Source organism: Lissotriton helveticus, chromosome 9, assembly GCF_964261635.1.
Source record: "Lissotriton helveticus chromosome 9, aLisHel1.1, whole genome shotgun sequence".
NCBI classification, from domain to species: Eukaryota; Metazoa; Chordata; class Amphibia; order Caudata; family Salamandridae; genus Lissotriton; species Lissotriton helveticus.
This window is the reverse complement of record NC_136070.1, coordinates 792,798,148-792,817,258: the sequence shown is the minus strand read 5'-3', so window position 1 is coordinate 792,817,258 and position 19,111 is coordinate 792,798,148. Positions and strand designations below refer to the sequence as shown.

At 46.6% G+C, this 19,111-nt stretch overlaps 1 protein-coding gene across 8 annotated transcripts in view; it reads left to right on the top strand.

Annotated features, from left to right (window-relative positions):
* RELB (RELB proto-oncogene, NF-kB subunit) overlaps positions 1–19,111 on the top strand; it is a 708,968-nt gene that overhangs the window by 150,639 nt on the left and 539,218 nt on the right. For all 8 annotated transcript variants that reach the window (XM_078660918.1, XM_078660919.1, XM_078660925.1 and 5 more), the window contains one exon: positions 18,450–19,063. In XM_078660918.1, coding sequence (XP_078517044.1) covers positions 18,450–19,063 — 614 coding nt within the window. The remainder of the gene's footprint in view (positions 1–18,449; positions 19,064–19,111) is intronic.

Below are 19,111 nucleotides of genomic sequence, written 5' to 3'. Positions count from 1 at the left end.
TTCCACATTCCCTCCTTGTCACTACGTTTCCATCAGGAAACATCAATATTCATGATACCATCTATCATTTCATACAGCATCAATTGCTCGTCTCGAATTTTCTTGGAACGGGATTTAGAACGGGACTTGGGACTAGGAATACAAGAGGTAGCACAAATGCCGCAAATCGCAGGGCCACATTGTATACAGAGGCAGCAGCTAAATATGATCGCTACTGCAATACCTAGAAAGGACAAGACTTTCCATCCCCAAGCGGAAATTATATTCCAGAACCAACCGGACCATGTCCAGGTGCCTGGATCTTGGTGTAACAGATGGGCAATTTTATGGAGTCTGGTTATAGCTGAATAAACAGACGGCGCGTTATTTGGAATGAAAATGCAGCAACTAGATCCGATGACTCTACAGGCCCCGCCCCTATCGGCCAATATGACGTCAAGGACGAGACGATTCTGTAAAACGACAAATCTCATAGCAGATTGCTCTTCGGTTAAGTTACCTAGGGCAGAGGCAGTCTCATTGACTACTACTTCAAGGGTTCTGGTTAATCTACGAATTAGCTTACTATTCTGGATAGGTCCTATAAAGAAGAAGAAACCTCTATTGAAATCTGTATACTGTTCTAGGGCAGTTTCAGTATAATCGACAATGGGGGACTCCCTTCTATGTCTAAGGTGTACTAGATGTGTGTTTCTATGATAATCAGATGGGGCTAGGAAAACTGGTGGCAGTAGGAAGGCAATGTAACAGGTTCCCTCCCAATCGAGGGGCAGACGAACATAGGCGGTTTGACCACAAATAAAATAAGAATGGCGTGAAGCTTTGAAAATAGATTTCCCACTGTCACTATATTTGACAATAGTAGTACAATCACTATGTCCTATATGTACGGAACCATAATTTCGGACACATAATTCGCCTTTGACTGGTAGTACTGAAATAGCAGGTAAGTCTGGAGTGGAATCAGACTGAACATTCAGGACCATAAAATTCGAAGAATAATTACCTAAATTGTAAACTTCGTTTTCTAGATCTAACCCTGTTCTGTGGGGAAGACCTTGCTTGTCTGGGAAACATGTACTGTTAAGAAAAGACATATCTGTTGAAGATGACGTTAACGTGGACCATGCTCCACACGAACCATTATGTGAAAATGGATAAGGAAAGAGTGGCAGAACTCCCTTCGGGGTCTGGAAAGGGGGGAGTCGACCACACACCCAACAATTAGTGACATTGCTGGTCTGGTGTGAATAATGTAACATACGGATGAAAGAATTGTTACGCATAGCGAGGCGGTAAGAGAGTTCATGAGGAGGCAGATCACTAAACGTGTGTTCTACTGTAGCATTAGAAGACTTATTTACATAAGAAACTGGAAAATACAGATAAAATGCATAACTGGTGCAGGAAATCATAATACTGAGAAATAATATGAAACATAGAAAAACGATACATCGGATTGAGTTTTGACTAACTCTCTCACTATGGGGGTCTATTTTATACATGTCAGAAACCGGTCTAACCGTTTCACCTAGGGGAGGACTTAGACAATCAAACTGGCTGACTTATTTTACTAGACCTTAACTTGAGTTTATACTCCTGTTGCGGAGTTTTCTCTAACAGGGAGGGTGCAGTATCAGTGTCTTTTGCGGGACAGTCCTTAAGAATAGTACTTTGGCAGTCCTTAAAATTCTCGGAAATGTTCTTTGAGACAGGTGCCAGTCCATTAAATTTTTTAATATGCGAAAGGTGCACCCAGCCTTTGCGTCCCTCCAACTTCACGGCTGTACGGGTGGCCAGGAGGACCTGTCGGGGCTCCTTCCAGCGAGGCTCCAGCGGACTTGAGCGGTCGAAATTCCGGACAAGAACCATGGATCCAGGAACGATTTCATGCGGTGCCACCTCGGTATTGTCTGGAAATGCGGCAGCAACCTGTGAACGACAAGAGTTGAGGGCAGACATCAAGGAAGCTAGGTAATCTGTCAGCATATTACTGGAAACATCGGTAATACTTCGGGGTCTAGGAGTACCCCACATGTTAGGGGGGCGGCCGAAAACGACCTCATACGGGGACAGACCTGATCTGGAATGTGCGACCATGCGCATATAAAATAGAGCGACTGGCAGAGCTACTAGCCAGTCCACACCTTTCTCTTGACAAACTTTTGCAATTCGAATTTTCAGGGTCTGATTATGTCTCTCTACGAGACCGGCTGCTTCAGGATGGCGTACACAATGGAACTTCCACTGGTACCCTAACAAAAGGGAAACATGCTTCATGAGTTCAGATGAGAATGGTTGGCCGTTGTCAGAATATACGACCCTAGGGAGTCCATAACGGGGGAAGAACTCACGAACCAACTGCTTGGCAGTGGTCGCGGCTGTGTAGTCTGGAACTGGATATGCCTCCGTCCACCTGGACAAAGCGCATACAACTACAAGGACATACTTGAAACCTCGACATCGCTCCATCTGAATGTAATCCATCTGGAGGACTTCAAAAGGGTGGTCAGGGGGCTGGAATCCACCTTGTTCCACCGGGACACTTTTACCTGGATTAAACTGGCAACATATCATACAGGTACGGACTTTCTGCTTAGCTGCAGCTCGTAAATGCTTGTTGAACCAAATATTCTGGATACTGTCTAACATGGCTTTTTCTCCTAAATGTGCTGGACTATGTGCGGTATTAATAATGACTTGAACCATGGAGTCGGGGAGAAACCATGTGGCTCTACCCTTCGTTAACCATCCTTGATCTGTCTGGACCCCTCCTTGTTCGGACCATTTCTTGATTTCATCGGGAGTAGCATGTAACTGGATATCTATGACATCTTGTGTAGGGTCCTTAACTGTCATACAGGTAGTTGGATCTGGAGTGTATGTCGGTGTCTTATTTACTGGAATGTCTGGTGTCTGAGCTATAAGCTTGGCTGTGCGATCTGCTAGATCATTACCTTGGGAAATAGTGTCAGTAACTTTCGTATGTGCTTTGCATTTCATGATAGCAATGGATGTCGGTAAATGTATTGCATCTAACAGAGCTTGAATAAGGAGACCATGCTGAATCTTGGTTCCATGAGAAGTCATGAAACCTCTCTCTTGCCAGAGCACTCCGAAGTCGTGTACAACTCCAAATGCGTAACGTGAATCGGTGTAAATATTAACTTTCAAGTTCTTGGCGTGTATGCAGGCTTGAGTCAGAGCAACTAGCTCCGCTGCTTGAGCAGACAGAGTGTCAATGCGGTGTGTCTCTATAACTTCGGTGTCAGTAGTCACTGCATACGCGGCTACTAGTTCTCCTGTACTAGTTCTCATGCAGGAACCATCCACATAAAGTGTCAGGTCGGGATCTGGTAATGGAATATCTGTCAGATCTTGTCTTGGCTTTGTCATGATGTTAACTACTTCCACACAGTCGTGTGTGGCAGAATTCGAAGTAACTGATGGTAACAGTGTGGCAGGATTTAAAACGTTGCAGCGTCTGATTTCTATGTGTGGCTGGAACAGTGTCAATTCATAACCTGTTAAACGTGCAATTGTCAAGTGCTGAGTTTGTGTTCGGTTTAAAAGAACTTCCACGGAGTGTGGAACCTGTACTGTCAGGGAGTGTCCTAATACTATGGAATCGCTTTGTCTGATAGCTAGTGCTGTGGCTGCAACTGACTTGAGGCACGCAGGCAGAGCCTGGGCTACAGGATCTAATGTGCTCGAAAAATAAGCACAGGGCTTGTGTTGTCCTGCTTGATCTTGTGTGAGGACAGATAATGCTGTACCTTCACGTTCCGTGACGAAAAGTGTAAAAGGCTTACTGTAGTTCGGTGTAGCTAGAACTGGAGCTTGACATAGGGCTTTCTTTAACTCATTGAAACTGAGTGTATGTTCAGATGTCCAAGGGAGAACAGTCGATACGGCTGCCTCCTGTGTCGTTAACTGTATCAGTGGCTTGGCTAGAAATGCATACTGAGGAATCCATTGTCTGCAATAAGAAGTAAGGCCGATAAAAGCACGTACCTCCTTCTGGGACTTGGGCTGAGGAAGACTCGCTATCAACTGGATACGGTCTGGTGTCAACTGCCTACCCCTCTTGGACAGTAAGTGTCCTAAGTAGACCACTTGCTGGACACAGAATTGAAGCTTCGAAGGGGACACCTTGTGTCCCATCTCGGCTAGGAAATACAAGACTGTAAGGGATGCTCGCTCGCAAGCACGTTCAGAACGGGCTGTGATCAGTAGATCATCGACATACTGGAGCAGGGCAGTGTCAGTTGGCATGTGAATGTTGTCTAGTTGTCTCTTGAGTGCTTGACTGTAAATACTTGGACTTTCTGTGAAACCTTGAGGAGCTCGTGTGAACATATAGCTCCTTCCATTTAAACAAAATCCGAAAAGAAACTGGCTGTCTGGATGAATGGGAACACTGAAAAATGCATTCTTGAGGTCTATGACAGTGAAAAATGAGGCTTCGGAATCAATGGCTGTCAATAGGGAAGAAATATCTGGGACAACTGGGTACTGGGGAATAATACATTTATTAAGTTCTCGGAGATCAATCACTAATCGATATACTGGAGATGCATTCGGATCAGTACGTTTCATGACAGGAATGATCGGAGAATTGCATACATTGGAGTCAGTTTCTACAACTACTCCTTGAGCCATGAGCTCGTCAATAATTTTGGATAAGGCTGCTACAGCCTCAGGTGGCAATCTGTACTGTCTGATTCGTGGTAGGACTACACCTGGCTTGAGAGTCACACGATGGGGTGTGATTTGCATAAAGCCAACATCAGTTGGACCTTGCGCCCATAGATGCTGCGGAACATTAGACAATCTAGGATCAAAATCTCGTAATACATAGTGACCCTTGAAGTCACGTAGGAACAATCGTATTCCCTCTGGGGAACAGCATATAACTGCACCTAACTCTTTCAGTGTTTTAATGCCTAATAGGTTTTCTGGACATGACTTAGTAAGTAACAGATCAGTAGTGCGGGACAATGGACCTACTTCTAGAGTAACTGGCTTTGATATTTCATTCACAATAGGTTTTCCTGAAAATCCAAGGGAAACATTTCTAGAGCCTGAGAGCGGAGCCCCTGGAACTTCGGCGTGACTAATTGTGGTCCTACTTGCCCCTGTATCAATCAGAAACTTTCTGTCTTTCCCTAATACTTGACTATGAACATAGGGACCTTCTTGATCTACAGGTATCTCGATGAGAGGCAAGCCTACCTCCCTCTCTAGGCTGTTTCATGAATATGGCTGATACTCTGGATACTCAGACTGTGCATACTGGTACATCTGCTGTGTAACATGCTGTGTTGCAGCGATAGGCTGCGGTGCTGTAACTGTCTGAGGTGCATTCTGTGGCTGAGAAGTCTGTGAAACTTGTTCTTGTCTAGGCGGACGTGGTCTTTCTTTAGTCTTACCGGTAGCTATGTTGTGTTTCAGAACTGCACACTCGTTTATAAAATGACCTGGCTGTTTACAATAATTGCAGTTTCCTTTAACGGGAGCTGCAGGATGACTGGCTTGATTTGGACCCCTTTTCTGACTGTCTTGAGGAACAGATTGTGCAACTAGTACTTTCATTTTCGTGTCTTTCATACGTTTTCTCTCGTGATCTTGTTCTTCTCTGATTCTATTCTGGTGATATTGAAGCATCTGTAACATCTGGGACGGGGTATTAGCTTGCCAGGTACTTTCGACTTTCAAAACTCGGTTTTTAATTTGTGGGCTTGAATTCTCGACTAATTTAGTAACAAAAAGATGAGGGTATGACTCACTACTTGTCTTGAGGCCACTGTTGATGCTAAAACATTTCTCAAATCTAGAATAATAATCACTAATATCTTCGTCTTGTTTCTGTTTACAGGCTGAGATTGCATCCCAGTCTTCCTTTCTAGTTGTCAATAATCTGGGTAAAACTTGTATTAATAATTCTGGTAATTCTTTACATTTATCTCCAAGACCGGTACCTGGTACTCGTGCCTTATCTTCGGCTTCTAGAACTACCCAATCGATCTTTTTCTCTCCCACCTCCCATTCTTTTTCTTTGAGTTTCTCATATACCCCTGCGGGCAACAAGACTTTTAACATTTTAATGATATCTGGATACGTGTATTCTCCCATACGGAGCATGTCCTTTAATTCTCGGTGGAACCCTGCTGGGTCTTTATCATGACAGGGAATTAACTTTTTCATCTCTAAGAGTTCCATCTTTGTAATCGGAGTGTAAACAAACACTCGTTGCATTTCACCACCGTCTGTCTTAACTGGATGCACTTCTCGTAACGGATTCTGTCTGTCGATGTAAAAGGGTTTATTTTCTGGGGGTGAGACATGAACAAAATGCGGGTTCAAAAACGTTCTGTATTTGTGGCGCTGTTCTAGAATGACACTAATCAAATCAGTACCTAAACCTTTCCATTTGTACTGGAGTAACTCGTTCAGGACATCGTGTAACGGACCTGGATCAGAATGTTGACCCTCATACAAAGTAATGAGGTGCTGAATCATATACATACCCGCCAGTCGCTGCTCGGCTGGGGGCATTTTCAGAAACATTTGTGCCACTATTTCGTCTGGAAAAGTGGTAGAATCAGTAATCCATCGGACTGCTGATCGGACTAGTTCTTGTTCATGCATAGTACTTAACTCGCTATAACCGATTCGTGATTTCAGAATGTGATCGGTAGCTTGAAATACTTGTTCCAGAGAACCTTGTTCTGGTGCTGGATGGTGAAAAATTGACTTGTGTTCTAGGCGCAAATGGCGATCTGGAAATCTAGATTTTCCTACATACGCTATTCTGTCGGGATTCTCGTCCTCTACCTCTTCTGTAGAAGAGTCATTTTCTTTCTCGCTTACTTGTGCTGCTTTACGTTGTTCGTGTACCCTTATTATTTCTTTACGGATCTTCTTATACATACTCTCTATACTACTGATAGTTCTGTGCTTACCCTCGGCTATATTATCACTCCACCTTGTCAGGACTTTCATTTCGGCCTGATCTTTGGTCGGATAATCTTGTTCCCTTATTAGACAATTAATCAGAAACTTTAATAGCATGAGCTGGACTTCAGCTTTTCTTTGGCACATGACATCACTAATACTTTCTGGATCATTCCCGGTACGGATGAAACGATATATTCTGTCTAGATCTTCTTTCATGTCTGGTAGGGTGACTAGATACTCGGTCACCTTTCTTACGCGTAATGAATATAAAACCATATTATCCTCGCCTGGGACTGGATCATAGCCACATTCGGTAAGGGCTTTTCTTATTTCTGCAACAGACTGATATCTGGGCGTACGCTGTGACGCCTGTGCATGTAATTCGGCTAACGTTAAACGCTTGTGCGGCGGCGGGGTTCCTGGAGTACCTCCCCCTGCGGCCCCTAAACTAGAGTCGTCTACTGATGCTCTTCGTGCTGGCAGAGTGGGAAATGGAAATGCAGGCTGGACTTGTATGGCGGGCTGGACCGGGGGTACCGTAACAGGTACTCCGGTGTCTGGAGGAACGGGAAGTGCCTGATTTACAGGGACTGGCGGAGCGGGAACAGGATTTGCATATTCTGGGACTGTGTCGTCCAAATAGGACGAAATGAAAATATCAGCTGCGGTCGGTTTGTGACGTAGCTTGAGCGGAACTAATGGTGGCGGGAAATTACTGGATGCCTCCGGGGTCGCTTTTGGCAAGCCTTCGGCAAGAAGGGGATACATACCCTTAACAAGAGCATGCCTCTGTCTGTCTGACTGTTCAGTTCTAATTCGTTCACCTATCTCGATTAATTCTTTTTCATGTGCTCGTTCTAAGGATTCTCTACTTAATTCAGACTTTCTGATTTCTTTTTCGGTTCTTTTATGAGATTCTTTGCGCCATAACTCGATGGCATCTTTCTGTGACTGTCTGGCTTTCTTTTTCCATAATGCCTCCTCTACTCTCATGATGCACTCGGCATCCCATGTACCCGATACGGGCCATCTATACTTTTCTTCTAACTGTTTGGTATACTCTACCCATAAATCTAGATACAATATGGCGCTTATGCCATGCTTTTGATACATAAAATGACCTGGACTGTCCCTAGGCGGGACAGGAACTGCTGCTTCTAGCAGACCTTTTCTGGTTTTTAACTGACGCAGTTTTGAAAAGAGTGGCATGACTGAACTATAATCTGGACACAATACAATACACAATGAACACGAGAATCACTTCGCACTCATACCACGACATTAAAATACATGAATAACATTCAGAATAACAGTTCGAACAGAATACTACCTGGAATACGGGAAACAGAATACATGAATTCTCTCGAGAACAGAACTGACTAGAACAGAAACTAGATGCACTGCTGAAACAGTACGAAACTTACCGGTCTCCACCGAAGTGGACACTTCGTTTTGTGGGTCTGTGTACCACCAACCCACGGACCAGAGTCAATTAGATTGACCCTGTCTAGATACTACCCCAGCAACGGTACTCACCGGGCAGCAAGAACGGAAGGCCTCGGACGGGACTGGACTGCTTCGACGCCGGACGGACGAACTTCGGACTTCTGTTACGGGTGGGCCTCCGGATACCTCGGACCTTGGACTCTCGGCTTGGGCTCTGGTCGGGACTCGCCGCGTTCCTCCACCGCCTCGTCTGGATGCTGGACCGCCACCTCCGTCTCCTCCGTGGGCCTGAGGGATACTTGAAGCAGAAATATCTGCACGTGCACGGTATGGTTCCGTCACGGCTGCAGAGGGTCAGGGGGCCGGCGTGGCTTCACCGGCGCGTGGGGAAAGGGCAAGTCCCTATTCGGGCGCCATTATGTGGTATATAAATAAATAATACCGGATCTAGGTTTGTCTAGGCATAGCAATAACAGATAGCTCAATAAATAAGAGTCAAGATTCGAGGTAGTAGGAGTTTTGCAGGTTTAATACAGCATAAGGACAGGAACAGGACAAACCTGCACAGGAATAGGATGGCAGGGCCCGGCAGCTGCCGGGACAGGATCTGGGATGAGCGCGCTGACTTTTAATAACAATACACGAACATATATACTAAAACAGTTGCATTACAGTACATAGGATAGGCGGAGCAGTGGGTGTGGTCAATAGCAGTCGCGAAAGATAAGGGTGAAAGTGGGTGTAACAGAGGCGTATACATAGACATGTGATGCAAACGTAACAGAATATGTCATGAATGAGGCGGAGACATGGAGGGGGCTACCTAAGGAGCCGGGACCTCTGACCTAATGGTGCGCGCAAGCTGGCAATGACGTGTTACTAGGAGAAGCTGGGGGCTTCGAACTCTGTGCTAGGAGCAGAGACTGAAGTCTGGAGAGTCTGGAGAGTCAGGGCGACATGTACCTAAGCAGTATCTAGTATCTGATGTTTAGAGAACATGTTGATAGAATCCAAAAGTTATCGGGGTAAAGGCTAACAGACTCTAAGACTAGAGCATGCATTATTCTACATGTAGTGCGTGATGAAGAATATTAAATGACCATTAATACAGTATTTCCCTTACATGGAGACGTAAAGGCTAGACAATGACGGAAACTATTGATGTAGTTCAGTAGCTTAGGAATGCAGAGAAGGAGGACTGAACTGATAACTGGAATCATAACATACTCTTGGCAGACTCAGAGGCAGGGCTAGGCTGAGCCGGGCACTGCGAAGCAGGAAGTAAGTGAAGGGTCGAGGATACAGGTGGGGGCTGTATCGCTCCTCAGCGAGGCTTCAGGAGACAGGAGCTGAATCTGGTGTCCGGGCCCTTTTGAGGCCTAGAAACGGGGACTTTACAATGGAATAACGTGCACACTGAGAAACGTGGCAACGTAACTTTACATAGGCCTGATATTCGTAGTATTCACGAGAACTGGAAACTGACATACTAGAGGTGGACACAACTGTAATTGCGTCTTTAATCGAACATGGGGAATACATATGCATATTTAATCATGCACACATAACATATGATGGAGGACGCGTAGGGACACAGAACATGGCAAAATTTACTTTTCCACAGTGGCTTGGACACCGTGGACTCCTTCGGTAGGCTAATTACCACGACCGTGACGATTCGGCGCCACGCCTGGTTGAGGTCCTCTGGGTTCTCCCTGGACGTCCAGAGCTCGCTAATAGACATGCCTTTTGACAGCACTCACCTGTTTGGTGATAAGGCCGACACGGCACTGGAGCGTTTTAAGGACTCTCGGGCTACGGCCAAGTCCTTGGGCCTTTCCGTCCACGCGCGAGGCCACGTCTACGTTTAATTTCTTTCGTGGCCCTGTCCATTCGTTTGGTCAAAAGCTTGCGCAGAACCAAACTCAGCGTACCCGTGGGTTTGGAGGCCACTGTGTTTGCTCCGGGGGCCGGCGTGAGGTTCAATCCACCTCGGCCCCCGCGACGTCTTCCTCAAAGCCTTCCTAGTCTGAGCTTCGGGTCGCACCCCACGCTAGTGGGTGGCAGGATTCGCCATCACCTCCCCCATTGGGGTGCTGTCACGTCCGACAAGTCGGTGCCGCAGCTTGTCCAGAGGGGCTACTCCCTCCCCTTTGAGTCTACCCCCCCGGCCATGCCACCTCGGTTCCACTGCGTGTCGGGGGATGACTTCGCCCCTCTCCAGCAGGAAGTTGTGGCCCTCTTGGCCAAGGGGGCCATTGAGCGCGTTCCTGGGCCAGAAGTAGGATGTGGTTGTTATTCCCACTACTTTCTGGTCCCCAAGAAGGACAAAGGGGGGTAGCATTTTCAGTTTGCCGTGCTCCCCTTTGGCCTTACCAGCGCCCCTCGGGTGTTCACGAAAGTGATGGCGGTGGTCGCAGCTCATCTGCGCAAGTTAGGGGTGTCAGTCTTCCTCTACCTCGACGACTGGTCGTTGAAGATGGGCTCGCCCCAGGCAGACGTCTCCCACCTTCAGACTACTGCCGACCTCCTGCATTTGCTGGGGTTCTCCATCAGAGTGCCGAAGTCACACCTGAGTCCCTCTCGGAAGCTCCCCTTTATCGGAACGGTTCTGGATTCGGCGCGGTTTCGGGTTTATCCTCCCTAGCAGCGAGTCCAGGATATTCAGGCTATGATTCCGATCTTTCAGCCTCTATCCTGGGTTTCGGTCAGGATGACCCTCCGGCTCCTGGGCCTGATGGCCTCCTGCATCCTGCTAGTGCAACATGCCAGATGGCATATGCGGGCTCTGCAGTGGGACTTGAAGTTCCAGTGGGCGCAGCATCATGGCAACCTGTCCGATCATGTCCAGATCTCGGAGGCACTGCACGACACTTGCAGTGGTGGCTCCCAAATCCTGATTGGGTCAATGGCAGATCCCTCTCCCTTCCCCAACATGAGCACTCAGTGGTGACAGATGCGTCCCTTCTAGGATAGGGAGGCCACTTAGGAGAGGCAGAAATCAGAGGCCTCTGGCCTCCAGCGGAGTCCCGGCTCCATATCAACCTTTTGGAGCTTCGGGCGATCCGACTTGCACTGAAGGCATTCCTTCCCTCTGTCCGGGGAAGTGTGGTGCAGGTGTTCACGGACAACACCACCGCCATGTGGTATTGCAACAAACAGGGCGTGGTGGGGTCGTGGACTCTGTCAGGAGGCTCTGCGCCTCTGGACATGGCTGGAACATCATGGCATTACCTTAGTGGTTCAGCACCTGGCAGGTTCTCTGAACGCCGGGGCGGACAAACTCTGCCGCCGGTGCTTGATGGATCACAAATGGCGTCTGAACTCGACGCGGCGCAAGGTCTCATTGTGTAGTGGGGAGAGCCTTGGTTAGATCTATTTGCCACCGAAGAGAACGCGCAATGTCATCAGTTCTGCGCATTGGAATTTCCAAGGCGGCACCCGCTCGGCGACGCTGTTCGTCGTGAGTGGAGCTGTGGTCTATTGTACGCATTTCTGGCTATACCAGTTCTGCCCAGAGTGCTGAAGGAGATTCGGCGCGACCGGGCCCAAGTCATTCTCGTGGCTCCGGATTGGGCACGAAGATGCTGGTATTCCGAGCTACTCAGCATGGCGATCGATCCGCCGATCCGACCGCCTCTTCGGGAGGATCTTCTGTCGCAGTAGCAAGGGACGGTCCTCCACCCAAACCTGTCCAGCTTCCACCTCCATGCGTGGAGATTGAGCGGTGACAGTTGACAGCTTTCAATCTTCCTCCCGAAGTCTGTGATGTCATTCTGGCTGCCAGGCGTCCCTCCACTAAAACGGTGTACGCCTGCAGGTGGAACAAATTTGTGGCATGGTGCACAGATAAGTCTGTGGATCCCCTTTCTGCCCCTCTTTCCAAAGTTCTTCTGTTCCTTCTTTCCTTGACCCAGCAGGGCTTTGCTCTGGGCACTATGAAGGGTTATCTTGCTGCCATCTCCGCTTTTCTGCGGCTTCCTGATCAGCCTTCTCTTTTTAAGTCCCCGGTTGTTAACCGTTTTCTGAAAGGCATAATGCACACGTTTCCTCCTGTGCCGTTCATAATGCCTCAATGGGACTTAAACCTCGTCTTGACATATCTGATGTGCGCTCCCTTAGAGCCTCTTCATAGTTGTCCTATGCGTCTTCTTACTCTGAAGACGGCTGTCTTGGTAGCTATCACCTCTGCCAGAAGAGTGAGTGAGCCCCAGGCTCTTTCTTCTAAACCTCCTTTCCTTTCTGTTCATCCGGACAAGGTGGTTCTCAAGACCCGTCCTTTCTTCTTGCCAAAGGTTGTTATGCCCTTCCACATTGGGCCGACCATCCCTTTGCCCACCTTCTTTCGGCCTCCGCATCCTTCGAAAGAGGAGGAGAGGCTCCACCATCTGGACCCCAAACGTGCGCTATCATTTTATCTGAAACGGACACAGCAGTGCCGGGTGGATGACCAGCTCTTTGTTGGCTACGTGGGTGCCAAAAAAGGTCGGGCCGTGCACAAACGGACCACTTCTCGGTGGGTCGTTCTCTGCATCAAAGCCTGCTACTCGTTGGCCAAGAAGAAGCCTCCTGTGGGGATGCGTGCCCATTCCACCAGGGCAACAGCAGCCACTACAGCCTTGGGACGCGGCATTCCCTTGCAGGACATTTGTCAGGCAGCTACTTGGGCCTCGCTGCACACGTTTACCAAGCATTACTGCATTGACAGTCAAGTCCGGAGAGACGGCTTCTTTGGCCGTTCTGTTCTCCGTGACTTTATGGTGTAATCCTGTTTGCAGACCACCACCGGGGTTGGTATTGCTGGGGTATTTATTCTAAGGTAAGGAATCTATCACTAACGTGTCTCTTTCAAATGCACAAATTACTACTTGTGTAACGATATATCTGTAAGAGACATTAGTTAGTGATAGATTCCTTACCGCCCCACCCATCCTCCCCGTTCTGCAAACTCACTACTAGAGTTAAGGTCATCCCTTTCAGGGCCCTAGTTTCAATGCACCAGTGGTCAGTATTTTGCATGGCTCCGTGTTCCTTGCTCGGAAAGTCGTGTACAGCACTGACGCCAGCACGCATGGGTGGCGCCTAAATAGTCTCCGTGACGTCATCTCGAGGCATACGACGCCACCTACTGACGCGCAGGAGTACTGCTAAGCAAAACTTTCCAGATCCAGTCTGATGCCTGGGGATATTCTAAGGTAAGGAATCTATCACTAAATAATGTCTCTTACAGATATATTGTTACACAAGTAGTAACTTGTGCATCAAACTTAATATACTTGTGCAAGGCACGAAGTGTTACAGTAGGCCAGGAGAGTAGTGTGCTTGCAATGGGCAGGAGAAGACGGTAACTTATGCACACCATAAGGTGATGTCCTAAGATTCAGAAATTCTGGAAAGATGTCAGTGAACCTTTCTGGGGTTCAAAAGAGACATGACATTGGCACCAAAACCGGCAGCACTGGGAGCCTGGGCTGACCCAGACCTGCAAAAATAGGCTGTTATTCACTCTGTAACTAATGGTTACACACGAGAGATAGAACAGAAATGGGAGATCCCTGTCATGACAGATATTGCATTGTGTTGAGGCATGGATTTTCTGTCAGTAGAAATTTTATATAAAAAAGTAAAGATTTAGAAATAAGTTTGATAAGATTTCAAACCTGTGGAACAAGTTTTATGAACTGACTTTTTTTGTCTAGGATGTGAATGTATGTTGGAATAGGGTGGTTTTCTGGAGGCCAAAGACACTGGAAATTAGCCTACTTTTATTGTGAATATAGATTAGAAAATGTGCACGTTTGCTTAATGTGTGCTTCAAACGTTGTCTTGATAAACTAATAAATAATTCTAAAAATAATTTGTGTGACTGGGACCAGAGGGAAGAAATCCTTCCTACACATGTATTAAGGAGGGATCGGATTGCCAAACAGACATCCAGGTGGACTGAGGAGAAGGAGAAGATAGTCACCTCATATATCATAGGAGTGGTGGGGATGCTGGATCATAAGATGAATAAGTGTTTTGTCTTGGGTTGGATAAGCAGGAGCACATAGACGCCTCAAACTAGATGTAGAAAACTAGTTGGATAATTTATCCACTCAGAAAATGGGGCTCTGATCCATCTTGCAGCCAGAAAAATAAACTGTTCTTAACTGCTCTTTAAATGACTGTCCTGATACAATCCACTAATCGCACAACTGAGAAGTACAGCAGAAAGTCTGTCCTTTACTGATGGATGCCTCAATGCAGATGCCTGGACTTTGAGGTCTGTCAAGAATTCTATTTGGGGCTTGGGTAGGCTGCAATGCCTGTGCACCAAAGGATGGGGTAGGTTATCCTTGCTACAGCCTTACTTCCCAGTAGCGGTAAATAAACTTCAAATTGTTATCAAGTAGACTGTTACCATAGAAGAGGGGTAGATTTATGGCGAAAAACCTGTTTCGAATTCTGTAGCTCTCCTGTTGTTTCTTGGCACTACCCAAAAAGCATGAATGGAGATGGGCAAAAAAACAAAAAACACCAAAATAATTTTTGAGTCCAGATATTTTGAGCAGCCCAACCAGCCGTAAAATGTTTCATTGATCAGAAAGAAGGAAATTATGCTACCGTCTGGAAGGTTTGTTGGGAGCATTAATAATTTCAGAAATTTCTAATGAATATTTTTAACCTTGGATTCCTCGAATTTAAAGTATCTCCCAGGCACCAGACTGGATTGAAGAATTTCTGAGCTGTACTCCTGTGTGCCAATAGGTGGCACCATGTGGCTCCTCACTGACTCATCATGGAGCAGAGCTGCATTTGAACTCCACCCTTCACACTAACGTGAGTGGTTTTCTTTCTGTGCCATGTGAGGCAAATCTGTAGCTCCGCTCCTGTTTTTGTTGATCTTTAACTTTTCAAAATTGGTTACAAAAAGTGTGCTAGAGAATATGTCCCCTCCAAATTGGCTGTTTTTAACATGAGTTGAGGTTGCTGCAAGCAGATGTCGGACGCGGACCACAACCATGGGGTGTCTTTGGTGCCTGGTCTCCCTTAATGACTCGAAAAGCGTGTGACCAGTATGCCCTTATTCACCCGAAGTTGAATCAAGACAAGGAGTCAAAGCTGTATATCACAGAGCATAAGAAGCAGTCACGGACATGGCCCAGGTCCAACTCTCCCGGTCCAAGTTGTGGACCTGGTCGCTGTCCTAAACCTGTTTCTGCAACTGCTCCACTTCCTGCTTTGAATCTTCAGAGAAGTCGAAATAGAAATCCAAACGCAAGCACGGGAAAGCAATACATCATTATTTCCTGCAAAGGCTGTGATTCATCTTGTCTGGCAGATGGGTTTTACAGATTTTTCAAATGAGCTATGTCCTGCCTTTCATTTCCAACCCAACCCATCTTCCTCCCATACCAGAATGAATTTCTAGGCAGCATCTTCCATTCTGTTGCAGGGTGTATATCACACAGTCTTTTAAGGGTGCCAACAAATAAGTACCAGTCTCAGAGGGAGGTATGTAATGGTATTCACACTAGATACTCGTTCCAAAAAAGGGCAGGTGCCTCAGGCCTAACCTAAGACATCGGCCTTCAAATTTCTTTGTGTGGAAGCACAAATTCAGAATGCTCACATTGGCTCAGATTTTGTCTGATCTGGACCCGGTAGACTGGATGGTGTCCCAGGGCTTGCAGGGCTTGTATTTGTATAATCCCATCATGCAGTCCCACAGGCCAAACCTGTGGTTCAAGGCAGGACTAAAACTCTTTCGATTTTCAGTGCCTCCCTTCAGCCTCACCTTGACCGTTAAGATCCTCACTAAGGTGGTGGCATTGCTTGCTCCCCATCTTCGGTGGTCAAGAGGGATGTATGATGTGACATCGCAAACGTTTACATCGCATCACTTGACATCGGCGTCTTTACCTCGCATGCACATGTACAAAGCAATCTTTCATCACGCAAACCATTAGTTAGCTTACGTATTCAAACACATGCAAAACACATTTAAAACGCACACAAACACCCCGCATGGTTTAACATCGCGATTTTTTCCCAAATACCCCCCTACATAACACACACTCGCCTAAAGCCTAAAAAAGTACCCTACACTTCCCTAAGCCCTAACCCCCAATACACTACGCTAAATACACTGCCCTAAACCCTAAACACTACACTGGCAGCACAGTCCCCAGCCACTGCCCTAAACACTAATCTCCCAACACTGCCCTACACCCTAAACACTACACTGTCAGCACAATCCCCAGCCACTGCCCTAAACACTACACTGTCCGCACAATCTCCAGACACTACCCTAAACCCTAATCTCCAGACACTAAACTTTATGCTTTAACTTACCTCTTTCTCCTCACGTCGTCCCAGTGCTCCTCTGCCTCTTCCCTGGTGCTTGTCCGTGCCGCCTGCCTCGCGTCCATTACACGTGGTAAATACTCATGCGATGCAATGGTGCGCGGCGTAATGGTCTGCGTCCTAACGTCGCTTGCGTTGTAACGCTTGCGACGTAAACGCATGCGACCTAACACTTGCGTTGTTATGGATGTAACCCGGTCAAGAGTTGCTATATTTCCGTACCTCAGCTACTACTTGTTGAAAGGAGCTCGCTGTAGTCAGTTGTAGACACCTCCGGATGATGGAAGAACTCTTAGCATTGTTGGGTTTCATTATAAACTAGCCAAAGTTCTACCTGATTTCCGCAGGGGCTTTCATTCATTGCTTCCATCGCAAACATGGTGAGGGTCTAGGCCTTTTTTCCGTTGTGAGTCTGGAAAATTCAAGCTATAATCCTGATGTTTTGAGTTCAGTCCTGGATCTTGGGAAGGATGTTTCTGAAGATTCTTGATCTCTTTGGGTCATGCATCCTCGTCAGCAACTCCAGATGGCTCATGCTTGTCCTGCGATGGAGCTTTAAATCCCAGTGTGCCCAACATCAATTGTGGCTATGTCAGTAAGTGAAGAAACAGTAAGCTGGGCCGAAGAGAACCATGTCGAGGTGGATAATAACCTGAATCAAGAACTGCTATGCACTGGCCAAGAACCAGCCCCTTTGAAGTTTAGAGGGCCCATTCCTCCAGCACCAAGGCTGCTACAATGGTATTGGCTTGATGGGTGACTGCCCATGACATTGGCTACGCTGTGACATGTCTGTCGGTTCACACAGTTCCAAAGCACTATTGCCTTGATGGCCAAGTCTGACAGAAAATACATTTTGCCCACTTGGTTCTTCAGGATTTTTTTATTTGGGACTCTTCCGTAAACCTTCACCTACTGTTTTCGTGTCTATTTTAAAAGTGATAAATCTGCGGTTACAAGCATCAATCAGAAGATAAGTTACTTATTTTTGGCAACCCTCTGTGTGATGTATACTCTATCTAACCACTTACTCCTCTCTGCCGCCCAACTTCCCCATTCTGTGGAGTGATCTCTTTAACATCTAAAGAGGTTCCAAGTTAACGGTCTGCCCGCTATCACCAACAGTTGTATTTTACACTCATTCAGAAGGGTAAGGAAAGGAAAAAAGGCAAAAGAACTGCTGCCTGCTCACAGGGGTGACATGTATTAGCAACTCTGCTCCATCATTTCTTGGGTGGTACAGAGCCAGCATGGAATTGCACCATGCCACATTTGGAACTATGGAGCATTGCTGAAAAAGTCTCTGAATTAGCCTGCTCCTGGTAGATATTCTAAAATATAATAATGTGCAGCTGGGCATAGTACACAGCAGAAAATGTGTTACTGAAGGTAAGTAACTTGTTCATCCTGGCTCCTGTGTTGGGAGTGTGAGCATTGAACCCAGAAAAGGAGACATAAACAGGAGAGTGCAAAGGGTGGTGGAGTCAAGTGAATAACATTGAACTGGATAAGTTGGCCAATAACGGTTTTTCTGTCTCTGTGGTTAGTATACTTGTATGGTTAGAATTCTATTTGTGATTATGTTAAATCAGTAAACAATGTTTAGTATGAGGTGAGCAAAACTTAGCTTTACTTTGCATCATGGTGGATAGTTTGGTGCAATTTGAAATTTCATTACCTCTCTTTTTCTTTAGAACTCATTGCAGAGTTCATTGAAGAAGATACCAGACCCAGCCAAAACTTGTCAACCAAGAGTTGTATTCCTGAGATGAAGAACTTCGTAAAACAAGAGACCAGAGAAGCACACCAACTTCCTACGAGCCACCGAGTGCAAGGGAGTGTTGCAGCAGAAAAGACCAGTCTCCTTGTGTCCAGAGGCTCGAATCCTGGGCCTTCTATTCAACAAAAGGACTTCACAGTGTCCTCTAATGGGCAAAATGTTCCTGATATGTGTAATTATACAGCTCAATATCCGGTCACCAATATCAACAAAATGATAAAGAATTTGACGCTCCTGAACCCAACTTCAAATTCAATTCCTCCAACTCTTGTTCCACGGAGTACAGCACCACTTAGTCATGGCCAGTGGATCCCACACGATAACCCATCTGCTTCCACGGTGCACCATGCTGTGAACGCTAGCAATGTACTTGAGGAATTTCTTCAGAAGAAGACACCAAAGTTGCATATAAAGGAGCAACCAAAGCAGCGGGGAATGCGGTTTCGCTACGAGTGTGAGGGGCGATTCGCTGGCAGCATACTTGGAGCCAGTAGCACAGATGAGAACAAAACTCTGCCCACAATTGAGGTGAGTTTGAGCAAACTATATTAGAGTACAATATCCTTGTTCTTCATG